This window comes from Pyrgilauda ruficollis, unplaced genomic scaffold (assembly GCF_017590135.1).
Source record: "Pyrgilauda ruficollis isolate IOZ18807 unplaced genomic scaffold, ASM1759013v1 scaffold219, whole genome shotgun sequence".
Taxonomy (NCBI): domain Eukaryota; kingdom Metazoa; phylum Chordata; class Aves; order Passeriformes; family Passeridae; genus Pyrgilauda; species Pyrgilauda ruficollis.
In genome coordinates this window covers 24,792-42,675 of record NW_024521317.1, presented here as the reverse complement: position 1 = coordinate 42,675, position 17,884 = coordinate 24,792, and the positions used below count along the sequence as shown (strand labels likewise).

The 17,884-nt window shown below is 47.1% G+C and overlaps 2 protein-coding genes across 2 annotated transcripts; one reads left to right on the top strand and one right to left on the bottom strand.

Moving 5' to 3' along the window:
* The first annotated feature begins 516 nt into the window (after positions 1–516).
* On the top strand, positions 517–5,867 carry CDKN3 (cyclin dependent kinase inhibitor 3). The gene is made up of 7 exons (XM_041468350.1): positions 517–623; positions 1,361–1,416; positions 2,042–2,086; positions 2,870–3,092; positions 4,184–4,215; positions 4,795–4,898; positions 5,611–5,867. The coding sequence occupies exons 1-7, from the start codon at positions 517–519 to the stop codon at positions 5,695–5,697; spliced, it is 654 nt and encodes a 217-aa protein (XP_041324284.1). The 3' UTR covers positions 5,698–5,867.
* Positions 5,868–8,664: 2,797 nt separating this feature from the next.
* CNIH1 (cornichon family AMPA receptor auxiliary protein 1) lies at positions 8,665–15,508 on the bottom strand. Its single transcript, XM_041468349.1, has 5 exons — positions 15,361–15,508; positions 14,126–14,194; positions 10,922–11,034; positions 10,350–10,493; positions 8,665–9,570 (listed from the first exon to the last, which is right to left on the bottom strand). Exons 1-5 carry the CDS (start codon positions 15,439–15,441, stop codon positions 9,543–9,545), a joined length of 435 nt encoding a protein of 144 aa, XP_041324283.1. The 5' UTR covers positions 15,442–15,508; the 3' UTR covers positions 8,665–9,542.
* Positions 15,509–17,884: the final 2,376 nt, after the last annotated feature.

Here is a 17,884-nt window from a genome sequence, read left to right as displayed (position 1 = left end):
CCCTATCACTCTTAAGAGCCACTGGAACTACCAGGAATAGGATAGTGAATGATGAACACACCCCGAGAGGGATTTAAAATGGAATTAGGGGCGGGGGGTGCGCCCACGCCCCTCCCTCGAGCCCTCACGGAGCCCGGAGCCCTCACGGAGCCCCGCCCCCAGCGCTCGAGACCGCCCCTTCCCGCCTCGCCGCCTCACCCAATCAGCGCAGAGATCACAGCATCTATTTGCATATTAAAGACCGCCCTCCTCGCTGCTCACCAATCAGAGCGCTCCTCTCATGAAGACGGGGGAAAGACCTGCTCGGCTTTCCACGCACCCGCTGAGCCGCAGCTTCCCATTGGGCGATGGGCCGGTGGGCGGGGCCAATTTGAACGGGCGGCGGCGGGGAGCGGCGCCATGGTGAAACCGCTGAGGGATCGGGATCGGGATCGGGATCGGGATCGGGATCGGGATCGGGATCGGGATCGGGATCGGGATCGGGATCCTGGTACTGCCGAGGGTCCCGGCCCCACGATGAGCCCCCCGCTCTCCCCGCAGCCCGCTGCGGCGCCAGCCGACGGCTTCGCCTCCTCAGACGATGAGGCCGCCGAAGAGGACCCGAGCCCGCTCCACATCTCCTGGTGAGGCGACACCCGCGGGATCCTTGCTCTGAGGGAATTGTATGAAATCCCTATCATGAAATAGGATTAAATCGCTATCCTGAGAAACAAGAGGGTTTTCTCTCCGCAAGGAAAACCCGAGCCGGGCTCTGGAGACCTTGCAGGCTGGGGCTGGCCGGTGCTGCTGGTGTCAGTGGGTGTGGGTGGGTTGGAAGGGACCGCTGGAGCCCAGCGCTGCTCCAACCGCCCTGCCCAGGCAGGATCGCCCACAGCAGGAGCCAAGGATCGCACCCAGGTGGGTTTTAAATGTTTCCAGGGAAGGAGAGTCCACAACTTCCCTGGGCAGCCCGTTCCAGGCCTCTGTTCTTTACTCACAGGGTGGGGAGGCCCTGGCACAGGGTGCCCAGAGCAGCTGTGGCTGCCCCTGGATCCCTGGAAGTGTCCAAGGCCAGGTTGGACAGGGCTTGGAGCAGCCTGGGCTGGTGGAAATTGTCCCTGCCCATGGCAGGGGATTGGAACAAGACGATCTTTAAGGTTCCCTCCAACCCAAACCTTTTGTCACCCTCAAAGTAACATTTTTCCTCATATTCACTTCCCACGTTTCATTTTGTGCCTGTTGGTCCTCGTTGTCCCACCAGACACTGGTGAAAAGGTCTGGCTCCATCCTCTTGACACCCCCTCCAAAGACATTTATATATTTAAATAATTGAAATCTTCCCTTCTGGTTTTTATTTATTTTAGTTTTTATTTTCTAATAGGTTGTCTTTGTCTCCTCTCTACTCTTCAGAGTTCCTGGGATTATGTTCCCTTCCAGGTAAGAAGCATTCACTGAAATTTGCAGGCATATTTGAGAGCTGAAGAATGGTAATACCTTGTACCCCAAATTTCTGTGTTGTGGGCGACTTCTTTTGTAATCTACCCCTGGAATAAGTGTTTTGGAAACACCAGAGCTAATCTAGAGAATATCTTAATGCCAGATCACGTTTTTTAAAGTCAAAAAAGTAAACATATAAACTTTGTCTGCATTTTTAACTATCAAAACTGCAGCCATAGTGAATCTCCACTCAACTCTTAAGTGATCTTTATTCACCCCTTTTATTTGTTGGATGATTTTTTGTGTTTTAGGGGGGGATTTTATGCTGTATCTTGATTTAAAATATCCAAAACTTTTCACCTGGAAAACACAAAGCACCTTAAAACCTTGGGCAGATTTATTTAGTTAATCCTATTACATTACAGTTTTAAGCAGATAATGGTGTTTAAACTGTCTTCTGCACCAGGGATCTACTTGCAAAAACAAGAACTGTGTTTTATTCAGGCGTGGCTTTGCTCCTTGCTTTGGTTTTGGGGAGAGGCTGCCTGTGCTCTGTTCTGCTGCAGCTGCCATCCCATAAATGTCACTTACCTGAGTGGTGATTGGTGTTCATATCTTGTTTCAGGTTGCAGGTTTAAGGATATCAGAAGAAATCTTCAGAAAGATATAGGTGAGTGTTCTTTGTGCCAAGGGCAATTCCATGAATATTCCGTGACTATGGAATAAATAGTCAGGATATTTCCAGGCAGGAGCTGCACAGTACCCTTGAGGCATCTTCAGAGCAGCTGGCATCAAGATGAATTACAAGCTTGTAGTCTTCCATTTTTCCCAGAGAAAAGTGAAATTGGGATAGAAAGGAGGGAATTATGTAAAGATTTGTGCTGAGTATTCATCTGTAAGCACTAAAGAGCAGAGACAGATAGCAAATCCCCAGTGTCTGGGTAAGTCAGGCTTAGGAAGGAGCTCCTGCCTCTGAGGGTGGGGAGCCCTGGCACAGAGAAGCTGTGGCTGCCCCTGGATCCCTGGAGTTTCCAAGGCCAGCTTGGATGGGGCTTGGAGCAGCCTGGGATGGTGGAAGGGGTGGAATGAGATGGGTTTTAAGGTCCCTTCCAACCCAAACCATCCTGGGATTCTGTGATTTTAACTGGAGGTGGGATAGAAACATACTTAAGTGGATAGCAGGCTGTCCTGAGTGCTGCTGTGTTCTCCAGTGAGACTTCTCTCAGGATTCCCTCTGAACTGAGAAAATTCCTCTCCTGGATTACCTGAAGGGAAATGTGGGAGAGACTCAGTGGAAGAAAGAGGTCCCTTCCAACCACTGCTCACTCCAACCAAAACTGCTCACTCCTATTGTCTTAGCCCCAAAGATTAAACAAGGGCCAAGGTGCTTATCTGTTTATCCTTAAGCTTGATAGGCTTTTCTTTATCTGCAAGTGTCTTAATCTGTTGGCAGGAGAACTGAAGAGCTGTGGGATCCAGGATGTCTTTGTGCTTTGTACCAGAGGAGAGCTCTCAAAATACCGAGTACCAAACCTGATGGACACCTACCAACAGCACGGGATTTGTGTGCACCACCACCCCATTCCTGATGGGAATGCTCCTGACATTGCCACCTGCTGCAAGATCCTGGAAGAGCTCAGAACCTGCCTGGAAAATAAGCAGAAAACAATGATACAGTAGGTTCAGGCTGCCTCCCCGTCACCCCATGTTCCTGTAAAGGATGCCAGCTTCTTTCCAGCTGTATGAGCAGGGGAAATAGGATGGTGTGAGAAGGCAGTTGCACTATTTAGGGTTAGTTCATGCTGTGAAGTCTGCTTGTTCCTCCTCCTGCAGCTATTTGGAGAGAATTCTTCCTTTCAGAAGATCAGAATATCCCATTTCAAGATTAGAATGTCCCATTTCCCCTTGATGTGTCCAGCAGGAGTTTTAAAGTGTGTTTTGAGTGGCACCACAGGGCTCCTTGCTCCCAGCCTACCTGGATATCAGGGGTACAGAATGAGTTGGGAGCTAAAACACTTCTTTGTCAGAGGCTGTGACTGCCCCATCCCTGGAAGTGTTCCAGGCCAGGGATGGGGCTTGGAACAGTCTGATCCAGTGGAAGGTATCCCTGCTCATGGCAGGGGGTGGAATGAAGTGACTCTGAGGTCCCTTCCAACCCAAACCACTCTATGAGTCTATAACACATCCCTGGACTGTTTATCAGGGACTCAGTGGGTTCCAGCAGTGCAACATTCACTCCTAATTTCCATGAACAGGTTTAAAGGAGTTTATTTAGCTGAGCTCAGAAGAGAGGGGAAGAGCTTTCCAAATTCCATGTTCCTTGAAAGATCCCACTGACACCTTCCTGTACAGACATCCACTGAGTCCTTGGTGTTTCTGCTGACACAGAACCCTGCTCTTCTCCTCACAACTGTCCTCAAACCCTTAATCTGGAATAGGATTTAAAGTAATTTGTAATTGTCCATCCTCCTACTGCTTCCTGTCCTCCTTTGCCTTTGGGACTGTTAGCAGGAATGAAGGGGAACTTCAAAATTGAAGTTTCCATGGAAAGATACAGAAGGTCTGGAGAATAAATAGGATATATCCCCATAGGTATAGAAACAGAACATAGAAAATATGTAGAAATTCTTGTTCTGACTTTTTTTTTACCACTGCTCCTCTTGATTATATTAAGGCAAGAACTGTGTCCATCTATTTATGTGTTGGGGGCCCTGGGTGCTGCAGTTTGCCACAGCTCATTACAACCAGATGTTTTCTTTTCTCCCAGCTGTTATGGTGGCCTTGGACGCTCGTGTCTTGGTGAGTATTTGTCTCCATGCCTGACTAACCCATCCCACAAAGCCACAGAGCCAAATTCTGCTGTGGGAGCAGACCCCATCCCACAAAGCCACAGAGCCAAATTGCTTCTCTGTGGATGCAATCCAAACTGCCACTCCCAGGAGCAGCCTGGTTAATTGAAAGGACATGAACCAATTCCTCTGCACCTGGTTCATCCCGGTGCTGCCCCTTAAAGCTTTCAGGAGCGTTAGTTACTGTGTGTTCCCAGAGGAAGGGGTGATGATAAGGCCAGAAGACACAAAGGGGAATTAACTGGGTGTACTGGCACTCATTCCTGAAAAGCCTAGGAATTGCATGCCAGATGCTGCTGGGAAGGCAGGGGGAAAATAGCGGGAAGGTTTTCACCTTTTGCCAAAGTCCATAGGCTTAGGCAGGAGCAGCAGGCAGATGGGCCAGTGCCCAGAAATAGGATTCTGCAAGAGATCCAAGAGCTCTGGGACCTGGATAGGTTTGCCAGGATGGTTTTCATGGGACAAATCAGTGGCTGTGTGCAATCAGAGGTGCCCAGCAGCATTCAGGTGTAAACATTTTCCCCTGCAGTGGCTGCATGTCTCCTGCTCCAGCTTTCGGACACCCTGGCACCTCAGCAGGTGATAGAGAGCCTCAGGAACCTGAGAGGATCAGGGGCCATCCAGACTATCAAGGTAATGGGGATGCAGCAGGTAATACACAGGTCCTAAAACAGTGAGAGCTCAGCCAGTCCCCTCCTTCACTTCCCAGAGATACCTCTGTGTTTCTAACACCTGCTCCCTGGGGTTTGAGCTGTTTCCTGCTTTCAAGAAACAGCTTCTCCCAGGAAACTGGTGACTGGACAAGAGGAAAAGGCCTCAAGTTGTGCCAGAAAAGGTTTAAGTTGGATAATAGAGAAAATTTCTTCACTGAAAGGGTTGTCCAGCCCTGGCACAGCTGCCCATGGCAGTAGTGGAGTCCCCATCCCTGGAGAGATTTAAAAGCCATGTGGATGCACTTAGGGATGTGGGGTAGTGGTGGCCTTAGAGTGCTGGGGGAATGGTTGGACTCAAAGACCTCAGAGAGAATTTCCAACCTAAATTATTCCATGATTCAAAATAAAGCAGCTTTGAATTCTGACAACTCCCACCTCTGAGGACCACGTTTTGCATTACTTTGGGGTAATGCATCACCTGTGGCCATGATGGGGAACCACAGGATCCAGGTCAACATCCATGGAATCTGTGTCTGACAGTGAAAAATCCCAGAGGATGCGGAGTAAACACACAGAGAACAAATGTACCAGAGGGTGCAGTTTTCATCCAGGGGTATCAAACAGCTTTTTAACACAGGTGGTGCCTCTTAAATCACAGAGCACTCACTGCAGACCTGGTTGTGCATTTCCAGCAGTACAATTTCCTCCATGACTTCCGGGAGAACCTGGCTGCACACCTGGCAACAAAGGACCCGGTGCTGAGATCGGCATCGCGGTAGCTGATCCCGGGCATCTGTGCCTGGGAAAACTCCTGGACAAGACACCTCTCTCCTGACCTTTCCTCCTTGCTACTGCCTGTGTGACAGAGCTGCTGCCTTCCAAATCCCTGTGTAAAGTATTGGGATGGGGAAGGAAATCCTAGAGAACATGTGGCATCTTCCCCTCTTTAGTGACTTTAATACTCACTGCCTGAAAAATACGTGTACAAGTGTGTTTGTGTCCGTTGCTGTTCTGCTGGGAGAATGGAGCTGGATAGAAATTCCATCTGTGGAGCTGTTTAAAAACACCCTCACACCATCAGCTCTGCTGTAAAGCAAAGTCAAGTCAAGCTGGAGCACTCACCCTTGCGAGCTCGTAACAACTCGTTCTAAAGTGTCACGGTTCTGCTCAGTGTGTTGAGGGGTATTTGGGAAGGAGTCTCCTCATTCCAAAAGCAGGAGGTGTTGCACCACAAATCTGTGACAAAGCCAGCAGGGGGGTTGTAGGTGACTGTGGCAGGAAGACACTGCAGCAGCTGCGTGGGTGAGCTGGCACAGCCCTTCTGCCTGCTGCCAGCACTGAGAGCAAACAAACAATCAGCTGTGGGCTGGCAGGATCTCACAGGAACAGCCCTCTAGCAGTCCCCAGCCCTCCTGTTTCACTACATCCACTCAAAGCAAGATGAAACAGCTCCTGGCTTTTTCTAAAGTTCAGGATTTTGATAAAGTTGAGGACCATCTCAAGTCAAAAGTAGAGACTCCACACACCAGGGGGCTGGAGTTGAAGAAGTGTCTGCTTTGTGAACTTCAGAATTTATCTTTTAACATTTGAACTTTGAGTACAAATGTGATTTTGCAGATTGATTAGTGTTTACTGCCATTCCCCTCCCTACTCTTACAACAAACAACAGGAACTTTTCCAGTTTCCACAGCACAGAATAGTTTACAGCAAATACCCTGCCCCATATGTGCTTCAGTACTTAATCCTTGCATCTAATGGTTTTCAGATATTAAATATTTATCACATGACTCAGCAGGAAGCTTGCTGAGGGCGAGAGAAATGTTCTTTATCTTCTCCATAATCATTTTGCCTCCTAGAACTCTAAAAAAAATTATCAGGTCCACATTTTGAATGCCAAAGGCCTGGTACTCCAGCAAGGCATCACACAAGAGCTCCTCCAACATTCCTGGGAAAGGAGGCTGACGTTGCTGGACAGGGATGGTGTTATCCACACCCCTGGCAGCTGGGAATACTCATCTGCACCCCAGGTCCAGCTAAAGCTGCTCAGCAGCAGGACAGTGCAAACACTTTGGTAAATTGTGCTGGGCTTTTGCAGCTGGAGGGGCTGCAGGAGCAGCTGTCACTTGGGCTCACTCAGGCCTGCATTGTTTATTCCAGTGTGGAATTTGGCTCAAACCAGCCCAAATGCCAAGGGAACAAGAGATTTGTTTAGAAGGTTGAGGAGAGCCAGGGGCTACAAGCAGCCAGTCTTGTTTCCATAATGGATTAATAAATATACAAACATAAGAAAGGTTTAATGAGCTTTGCTTCCACAGGCTGAAGTCATCTCTTACAGCTTTGGAAGAGCCAAGCAGCAGAAAAATAAAAATGATCCAATAGGAACAATATTCATGAGTTTCCAAAAAGGCCTTTCAAAAATTCTTCAGTGAAAAGCTAAAAATTATGGTTGCACGAGGAAGAGAAACAATTACGGAATGCTGAAGGCTTGAGCAGTAGGGGCACAGGAAATGTGAGAAAATCAATTTTATGTACAAAGCAATAAACTGTCAGGACTATTATTACTTAGGAAAGGGAACTTTAAGTTATCACAGCCCGAATTCTCTTACCCCCAGTATATTTATAAAAACTAGAAACTACCACTCTCCATCCCCTGGGAACCCAAACTTTGTGATAATTGCCTAAAAAGGGGAAGGTTGTGGAGGAGAAATGACAGTCCCAAACCTGTGGAAGGACTTCCAAGCAGACACCACACAGACTTAGCCCCTGGACAGGTGACATGAGTAAAGTGTTCATTCACACCCAGCACAAATAAGGGGGAAGGGGGGACATTTTCACCACGTCCTAAACAATAAGAGTGTAGGGTCACTAAGTGAAGTCTGGCAGAACTGTTAAATGCCTTTTTTTACACACAGCAATTCCATTGCAGAACTCACTGCCAGGATTGCCCAGAGAAGCTGTGGCTGCCCCATCCCTGGAGTGTCCAAAACCAGGTTGGACAGGGCTTGGAGCAGCCCGGGATAGAGGAAGGTGTCCCTGCCATGGCAGGGCTGGAATGAGATGAGATTTAATTTAATGTCCCTTCCAACACAAACTGCTCTGGGATTCTGTGATCTTCCAGACCAGGCTACGAAAGTGCTCTAAAAGCAGCTGAACTGATGGCACAAAAGCCATTCAGAGCTTTTTAAAATGCCAAAGCCCACTCAGGACATCTGTAACAAAGATTTCCAAATTTCTCACTCTCCAGGCAGACACTCAACACCTGCCCTGTTTCATATTCCTTCCCTCAGCCATTGCCACTGCCCAACACAGTGTTGGAATATCTGGATTTCTGGTGGAACCCAGTGCAGCCATTCATACAATTTTTACTGCCCCTAACACCCAAGAGACCCAAAGTGAACAAATACACAGTTTATGCAAAAAAAAAAGTTTTACTAGAACGGGGAAACTCTGCATTGTTCTCCAGCACAGGTAAATGAAAAAGATCCCTAATTATTACTTGTAAATTATGCAGCTGTTCACAGTCACAATTTACAATGCAATATTTATCTGAAACATCTTCCCCTGCCCCATCTGCAATTTACTTCAGGGAAAAAAGCAGGAAATCAGAGCTTCCCTTTTCCAGAGGTAATTAAATTCTGTATTCTATTTTTAAAGGGAATGCAATAATCCACTGTAAAACAACTGATGAACACAGTGAGGATCTGTTGAATTTATAAACAAAACAAAAGGCACCACATAAAAAGAAATGTTGCTGAATTTGAGATTTGTTTTTTATTATCATTTATTGCACTAAGGAACAGCGGGGCAGTTTCACAATCTCACCTTCTGCTTTGAAAGAGTCTGTAGTATTTACTACTCTTAAACCCAAGAGTGTTTTTATCATTGGACTTGATAAACGTTGGAGGTTTGTCCATTTGTTAATCAGCACAGACATTAAAAAAAAAACCATTTAAATTCATTCCTTCATGGACAATTCATCTTCTCCTATCACAATGACAAAGGCTCGAGATTAAAGCAGGGTTAATGTTTGGAGAAGATACAGAAGGCTCTGGGCCTATGGATGCACATACAGGGGAAGATTAACCAGATAATAAAAAAATAAACCAAAATAGAACTATTTTTGTTTTTGTGTCCATGAATTAATATCCTAAGACCAACATCACCTATGGGCAAAACATACAGCATTCCAGTCATTCCCAAGCACTTGGAGCTAGGGCTGGTTCAGAGTAAAGAGTGGGATACACAAGTCCAAGTGAGCCACTACAAAGCCCATCCTACAGCAAATCCCTAGAGCACTAAGGCTAGTAGTAACCAACACCTACTTGAAGGTTATGGCTGTTCCTTATGGAGTGCAAAGTCAGAACTTTTCAAACCCCAGTCATCTTTATATTAATTTACACATAATTCATTAATTTCAGCGTCCCAGTAAAATATAAGAAAACAGTCTTTCCACAGGTATAAAATGTGGAAATATTTTAAAAATAGGGGAGTCATTGTTTTCTAACTCAATTGTGAACATCAGGTTCCGGATTTAATCTTGGTCAGAGGTTCTTGTTGTAAAGAATCCATGTTTTTTGTGGCTTTTGCATGCACTTAACTGGAACAAAGCTTGCTGAATGTCTTCTTAAGAGCTCACCAGAACATAAATCATGCTGCAGAAGAAAAAAAAAATATTAAGATGCATCATTTTGATTAGTGTTACACATTTATTTCTAACAGGGTCTATTATAAGGAACAAGTCCATGTGAGATATGTGGATTGTGACTGAATATTTGACAAAATGACTTCTACTTTTGACTTCAACAAAATCACATTTACATCGAACACTTTCCTCTGAAAACAATGTTTCAGCTTCTTAATTAAAATACCCTGGGATTTATTGTATTATGCTTAACAGAAGAAAAGTTTGGAGATTTTTAGTCTACAGTCATGGAACAGAGATTCAAAATAGTAATTCTGACCAAATTAGGATTTGTGTTTTAAAGCAGAATCAGGGGTGAATGTGGATTATTTTCAGGAAAGCTGGCACTGTAGATGATCATACAGATTCCCAGCATGTTTTGAGCTGGAAGGACTTTACAGATCATCTCACTCCAACCCCTGCTGGGAGACCTTTGGCAAGACCAGGGTGCTCCAAGTCCCCTCCAACAGAGCCTGGAACACTTCCAGGGATCCAGGGGCAGCCACAGCTTCTCTGGGCACCCTGGGCCAGGGCCTCCCCTCCCTCACAGGGAACAATTCCTTCCCAATATCCCATCTAACCCTGCCCTCTGGCAGTGGGAAGCCATTCCCACATGTTCTATCACTACACACCCTTGTCCAAAGTCCCAGCTCTCACAGGCTCCCTTCCAGCACGAGAAGGATCACATTCCTATGGACAGTATTTCTCTCTGCACTCAGCCAAAGCTTCAGACTGAAGAGGAAAACTTACCCATATAGGTAGTAAAAAAAAGATAGAAGGTAGAATGCTAATTTGCACCATCCTTCTTTCTGGCAATAGGCTAAAATATCTGCATTCATGATGGTCGTAGGATCGTAGAGCCCCGGGCCGCTCATCACGGGTCTGCTCATGTACCTGGAACGAGGCACAGGCAGGGTGGGGTGACAGCCACAGGAAACCTGAGTCCTGCCCCCACCCACCAGGGAATGCCACAGCTGAGACAAGGAGCCTTCCCTTTACAGAGAAGCAATTCAATTCCCATGCCTCAAGGAATGGCAGAGGAGATTGGAATTGCTGCTTCGACTGGCATTCCACACTGGGAATTGTCTCAGTGCACCTCTGGCATGGCAGCAACTTTAACACACAAACTCAATCCTCACACAGCACAAGACAATAAAATCACCCCAGAAAGCCAGGTGATGGTTCCTATTGTATTGTACAGCCATGACCTGAACTTTCCCAGAAAGCATCTGGGCTTTCCCAAGACACAGAACACTGGACAGAAGACAGCAACAGGAGAATGAGTAACAATTCACTGAGCATAACAGACTCGCCAAAATTACCTCCAAATATGATAAGCCAACAAGGGCATATTGAGAGCCAGCGTGAGCCACTCTGCTGCACAGAGAAACATGACACAGAAGAATGCATGGATGAGGTACTCTGGAAGTACAAGCTGGAAAAGAAAAAGGTGAGTTAGAAGTTTCGATTGCACAGAGCAAAACGTGGCATTTCAGCTACTTTGGAGGCACATGATTGCTTAAAAATATTATTTAAAACCAACACTAACAAGACTGTGGAACGTGAAAGCAGCAGCCAGCACTATGTGCCTTGCTGTTTTCACATGCTGTTCATGAACCAAGGAGAAAAATTTATTAGATTTAATGGTCAGATCAGTATTTTTTATTGCTTCTATTAAATTAACAGATTCCACGCTTTATGCATGACACTCAGAAGAGGTCACTGAGATATTTCTGCTCATGCAACAGAGAAATATCAGTAGGAAACATGCTCTGCAGAAAGGTTTATAGGTAAAAAGATGTTTGTGTTTTCCTGTTTTACAGCTTTGTTTTGGTCTTCACAGATCCAGAACTTTCCAAAGTTGAATTATTCCCAAAATGTAACAGCCCAGGCAGAGCTTTACCCAACCAAACCAGCGGTGACGTGGTGGCACACACAGGTCTGCACAGAGGAGCTGCCCTGAGCAGACAGTCCGGGGGAATCGGGCAGCTCTCCCTCACGGCTTCCCACTGTGCATGCTTTACAGCATCATGCTTCCAGCAGAAGCCCACAGAGCTCAGTACCATGGAATCACAGGAAGCATGGAATGCTGCATAGATTAGTGTTGTTAATAGGAACAACATGGAGAGGTACAGAGAGTAAACACATGCAAAGAGCTGCGAAATCTCACACCCAACACGAGTTAAGTCACCCCTATTTACTGCTTTATTACCAGGTTCAGAAGGAATCATACAAATCAGACTGGTTTGGGTTGGGAGGGACCTTAAAGCCCATCCAGATCCTCACCTTCCACTATCCCAGGTTGCTCCAAGCCCTGTCCAACCTGACCTTGGACACTTGCAGGGATCCATGAAGCCAATTCACCTTCCCAACTCAGGCCCCACAGAACTCCTCCTCATGGAAAATACCCCATTTTTACCCAAAGGTTTAAATTGTCTACGTGTGTGTGCATGTACACACACAACACACTCTGCTATTCTTCTTTTAAAACTCCAGAATTTCTTCCTAGAAATCTAAAAGCTACCTACAAACAACTCACCACCTACTTTGCTATGACATTCTAATTCTCTAAATGAAGAATATCAAACAAAGCAAAGTTGCATCAACACCACCAAAATTCAGCTGTTGTACACAAAATGTTTCAAGTAAATATTTTCATCCAGATCCTTCTTTGCATACTTACCATTTACACATGGCAATTATTTATAGCAGAACCACCCTGTCCAACACACGATGCATTTGGCAGCCTGCTCAGACAGATTCACCAGGCCTGAAAAATCTGTATTTATTTACCTACGCATCTCAAAATGCGTTTTTCTTTTCTCTTGTTTATTATACCCTACTCCCACACCAGGATCTCTGCCTCTTTCCCTGCCCCACTTGATCCTCCCTGCCTGTCTTAGAGAAAAATGAATTACATCAGATCCTACCATATTTATCACAGAAGTGAGGGAGGATGGATCTGCTTGCTGAGAAAAGACACGACTATAACAGGAGAGGGAAGAGAAGGAATCAGCAGTGTACTAAGGAGTTACTATTTTAGGCTAATCTTTCCACTGAGGTGCCTCAATTCCTACCAAGATCTTTGGTTCTTTGTACAGGAAAGCAACACACCCGTGTGTTTGTCCAGATCCCCTCAAGAGCCTGAACTTCACTTCTGGGGACTAGCCTGCTTCCACAGAACAGCAGATATGAGATGATTTCAGACTTTCAGTCGCAAAGCTGCCATGTAAAGGACACTCCATGCACGTGGGGCAGCAGAGGGTTAATATTCAGTTAAACATGCACATTTTTACACTACAAAGGTTGCAGTAAGGTCATAATGCATCAATGTAATGAGAGTTGGCCTCTCCCACACTGCAGCAGAGATGACTGGAACAGACCAAGCAAGGGAAACTGTTAGATGCACAGCTCTCCTAGCAGCAAACCTCCTCTCCTCCTCCCCTCCTCACACTGAAATATTCACTTTCATTTGTGTGCTGTACATATAACACCCTCTCCTCCACCCCCCCAGTTACAGCAAATTTGGTTTTTGTTGTGTATTTTACTTAAAACACACTAAAGCTACAGTTCAGGCCACACTGCTGTGCTGGCCCTGCATCCTCCCTCAGCCTGGGCACACACAAAGGAAAAGCCATAAGAAAGGCACAAAATGCTGCAGGATCAACCTCTGTGTTCTTTCACAAGCCTCCCTGATGCTGCTGGCCTGTCAGAGATGCAGGCAAATAGTTTGCCTCAAATTCTTTTCCTAAGCCAAGGAGTGTCTGAGTTGCATCCGAGAGAGGACACTGGGACACACCCCTGATCCTGGAACACAGAACAGAGAAGTGAGGATAGCACCTATCACCTTCCACTCACTCAAATCCTCAAGAAAAGATCAGAACTGACTTGGTCAATGCCTAAAAAAAACCCCAAGTATTCTCCTCTAATCTGAATTCAGTAAATCTGACTTGAAAAAACACAGTTTATTTCTGCCTGAAGTTATTTTCTGACACCTAACAGGCATGTAACAGTTTTCCCCAAGTTGCTGGGTAAGCAAGCAGAATTGGTTTGGCACAAAATATGGAAATCTATGAGGTTGTTATAAACCCCAACGAACGAATAACGAGCAGATGAACAGGCAGACTAAACAAAACAGCTAAATAGTATTACAAATGTTCCTAACAAAATGAAAGGGAAGTTCAAAAACATGAAACTGAAAAGCAGTACACACCTTTAATGCAATTTTGACTCTTTTAATCTTTTTGACCTTTTCAACTGTCTTTGTGCCGAAAATGTGGAAAGCAGATTGAAAGAATGTTAGTATGACAGCTGACAAGATCACCATCAGATTAATAACAGTCAGAATATTCAACTTGAAACTAAAGAATCAGACAAAGAATTTCCCTAGAACTTCTACCAACAGCGAGGGCTTCTCAACCCAGATGCAATTCTATTGCCCAGGCTGATTGCATCAAGATAACACCAAAAATAAGAACTTTACATGTATTTATTTAACAAAACAAAATGTTTGGTGTGCTACTTACAGGATTGAGTGTATTACACTGGTCTATGGGGTTCTTGTAATCAGTCTTCAGTTCATCAAATGCTATAATCTGGAGGGAAAAAAAATGAAAGCGTTTTGATTCCCCAGGAGCAATTTTGTATTTTTTCCATTAAAAGTGCCATTTTGGCAGAGAGCTGCTACCTTTGTTCTCAGCAACATTTCACCTAAGTTGTGCCTACATCAACTCACAGTGGGGACAGATGTGGAACAGGTTTTACAAACACGAAAGCAGCAGTTTCATCAGATATTCTGACTACTCTCCAGCTTTTTCTCTTCCCACCTGCAATGAATTTCCTACATCCCCTTTATCAGTTTTCAACCCCAACCGCTGTGCAGACCCCAGCCTCACCCAGGACTCTCTTGGTGGCCAGCAGGGATCTGGCATGGGGTTCCTTAATCCAGAAAAAGCAAGAGCAAACTTAAAAGCCAACAGATACTTTTCCTCATTGTCAAAGTAAATGCTGAGCCCACATACATCCCAGAACCACAGAACTGTCAGGACTGGAAGGGACCTCTGGAGATCATCCAGTCCAACTTCCCTACAAAGCAGGGTCACACAGAGCAAGTTATACCTCCAAAGGGTGCACCCATTTAAAAGAAAAAACACCCAAAATATGTACACTGGTCTTTTTCTTGACATAAAAATAAAGACAAAGATGCAGCATGAATTACAAAAGGCAGTTTTACACCACAAACGTCCTGCCAAGCATCACACCCTCCCTCAGAGCAGCCCATCTCAGGCAGGGTCCTGCTGGCTGCTCTCCCAGCGCCAGCAAATCACAGAATCATGGAATGGTTTCGGTTGGAAAGGACCTGAAAGATTACCCAATTCCAAACCCTGCCATGGCAGGGACACCTTCCACCATCCCAGGGTGCTCCAAGCCCCATCCAGCCTGGCCTTGGGCACTGCCAGGGATCCAGGAGCAGCCACAGCTTCCCTGGGCAACCTATGGATGGCTTTACCACCCTCACAGAGAATTCCTTCCCAATATCCCATCTATCCCTGCCTTCTATCAGCGGGAAGCCACTGCCCCTTGTCCTGCCACTGCATGCCCGTACAAAAACCCATTTTATCCGCAGACAGGCCGATTCCCGCTCCTAGGGCGGTTCCGGATGCGGTTCCCCCGCTCCCTCGGCGGCTGTCCGGGACCGCCCTGGAGGCTCTCCGGAGCCGTTCCCCGGGCGGTCCCCTCCCTCCACGGTGCCCGTACTCACATGCCAAATGGCGAAGAAGATGAGGGCGGCCGTGAGCAGCAGCGCCAGCATGTAGCAGAAGGCGGCGAACGTGAAGGCCATGGCGGCGGGGCCGCGCGGGGGCTGCCGGGCGCCTCAGCAGCCGCCGCGCAGCCGCCATGGCCGCGCCCGCAGCGCCCCCTGCCGGCCCCGCCCGCCGCCGCCATTTCGTGAGGGGGGGTGTGCGGGGATGGAACAAAAAGCGGGTGTTTCACCTTAAAGCGTGGGAGGAGGGAGTGCGATCGCGCTTTGCACAGCGCGGTGTGAGAGAGGGTTGGCGTAGCATCATGGAATCACAGAACCTAGTTTAGAAAAGACCTACAGGATCATCGACTCCAATGACTCCTGTGACTGTCAGCACACCGGAGCACTGAGTGTCGTTTCCAGTCATTCATTGAACACCCCAAGGGATGGGGACTCCACACCTCCTTGGGCAGCCTTTTCCCAATGACTGACTGCCGTTTCTATTTTTTCCGTAATATCCAACCCAAACTTCCCCTGAGGTTTTCTGAGGCCATTTCTCCTTGTCCTGTCCCTGTTCCCTGGGAGCACAGCCCGACCCCCCGGCTGTCCCCTCCTGGCAGGAGCTGTGCAGAGCCACAAGGTCCCCCCTGAGCCTCCTTTGCTCCAGGCTGAGCCCCTTTCCAGCTCCCTCAGCCTCTCCTGGTGCTCCAGACCCTTCCCCAGCTCCATTCCCTGCCCTGGACACGCTCCAGCCCCTCCATGTCCTTCCTGAACTGAGGAGCCCAGAGCTGGGCACAGCACATGCCCAGCACAGGGGACAGTCACTCCCTGCTCCTGCTGCCACAGGCCAAGGGCCACTGACCTCTTGCCCACCTGGGCAAACCTGGGCTCATGTCCAGCCACTGTCAAACAGCATCCCCAGGTCCTTTCCTGCTTTCCAGACCTTCTGCTCCAGCCTGGAACACTCCATGGGGTTGTTGTGACCCAAGTGCAGGACCTGACACTTGGTCTTACTCAGTCTTGGACTCTTGGTCTCAGTCCATTGATCCAGCCTGTCCAGGTTGTTCTCCAGGGCCTTCCTGCCCTCCATACTCCAGCAGATCCATACTCCCACACAGCTTGGCATTGTCTGCCAATTTGCTAATGGTAGACTCAATCCCCTCAGCCACATCATCAGTAAAGACATTAAACATGACTGGGCCCTACACTGATCCCTGGGGGACACCACCAGTGTGCAGCACCATTCCCCACTCCTGCTTGGGCCCAGCCATCCAAACAGTTCTTAACCCAGCCTAGAATAAGCCTGTCCAAGCCATGGACTGACACCTTTTCCAGTAGTTTGTGCTGAAAGGGAACTTAAAAACCATCAATTTTCACCCCAGTGCCATGGACAGGGTGCACCTTCCACTAGACCAGTCCAACCTGGCCTTGAACACCTCCAGGGATGGGGCAGCCACAGCTTTTCTGTGCAAGTCAAGCCAGGGCCTCACCACCCTCAGGGGGAGGAATTTCTTCCTAATACCTCATCTAAATCTCCCTTCTTTTAGTTTACATCCATTCCCCTGTGTCTCATCCCTACCTGATCATGTAAAATTCCCTGCTCAGCACAAGCTACATCTGGAGAAAAGGGAGATGGCAAATGTAGGAAGAAATGCTGGAGAAGGCTGTGCTGTGTGAGCCCTGGAGAAGGGAGGGCTGCTCATACAATCCCAAATCAATACAAATTGGAGCCTGTCCAACAGAAACAGCAAAATGAGAAAACAGTTTGAGGAGAAGATCACCCCACTCTCCTTCCAAAAGGTCATGTAAAAGTTGTTTCAGTTTAAGCAGTGACACCTTGCAGTAAAGGCAAGCTGGGGTGACATTGCTGCAATCATTTCCTCTGGAGCAGAGTGAGGGATAATTTCCATAAAACCAACAGCTGCCAAACTAAATAATATTTTCCGGTGTTATCTGCTGGAAAGCTTTATACACAATTAATGGAGTGTCACAGTGAGAGATGAGCAGAAACTTTATTTCCCTCACCAAAATACAGGAAAAGCTGTAGCAAATGAGCTGTCTTTAGGAAATCAGCTGTTGCAAAGATAAAGTGGATGTTTTAGTATAAAATCACTCATCCACAAACTACTCCCAATGAAAGCGCTGTGGTGTCATTATGACCCATGAAACTTTGATGTGAAACCCAAAAAACAGATTTTGAAATAAATTTTAGTGAAGATGAGCCCTGAAAAACCTGTTCTAGTGGAAAGTGTCCTTGCCTGTGGCAGGGGATTGGAACGAGATGGGGTTTGAGGACTCCCAACCCAAACCAGCCTATGATTCTTTGACTCTGAGATTAATAAGAAGGTGAGAGAACACAGGGCCAGGAGAGTGTGGGGTGGGTACTGCAGCCCAGGCAGCTGCTCTGAGCTATTCCCAGCTCTGTCCCAGGAGCCTTCCCATTGCTTTGCAAGAAGGATAGAGAAGACGACCACTGGGCAGAGAGAACATCAGGAAGGGCAGAGCCTGTTGTGGTTTCCTTCCAGCTCAGGGTGACAGGATG

Bases quoted from the DNA above. Each gene is read 5' to 3' on its own strand.
- CDKN3 (XM_041468350.1), top strand. From the start codon at position 517: ATGAGCCCCCCGCTCTCCCCGCAGCCCGCTGCGGCGCCAGCCGACGGC. The intron at 4,216-4,794 runs GTGAGTATTTGT...TTTCCCCTGCAG, and splicing joins CCTTGGACGCTCGTGTCTTG to TGGCTGCATGTCTCCTGCTC. The intron at 4,899-5,610 runs GTAATGGGGATG...GTGCATTTCCAG, and splicing joins GGGCCATCCAGACTATCAAG to CAGTACAATTTCCTCCATGA.
- CNIH1 (XM_041468349.1), bottom strand. From the start codon at position 15,441: ATGGCCTTCACGTTCGCCGCCTTCTGCTACATGCTGGCGCTGCTGCTC. The intron at 14,195-15,360 runs GTGAGTACGGGC...TTTTCCCTCCAG, and splicing joins TCTTCTTCGCCATTTGGCAT to ATTATAGCATTTGATGAACT. The intron at 11,035-14,125 runs GTAAGTAGCACA...TTTCTTTTCCAG, and splicing joins AGTGTAATACACTCAATCCT to CTTGTACTTCCAGAGTACCT.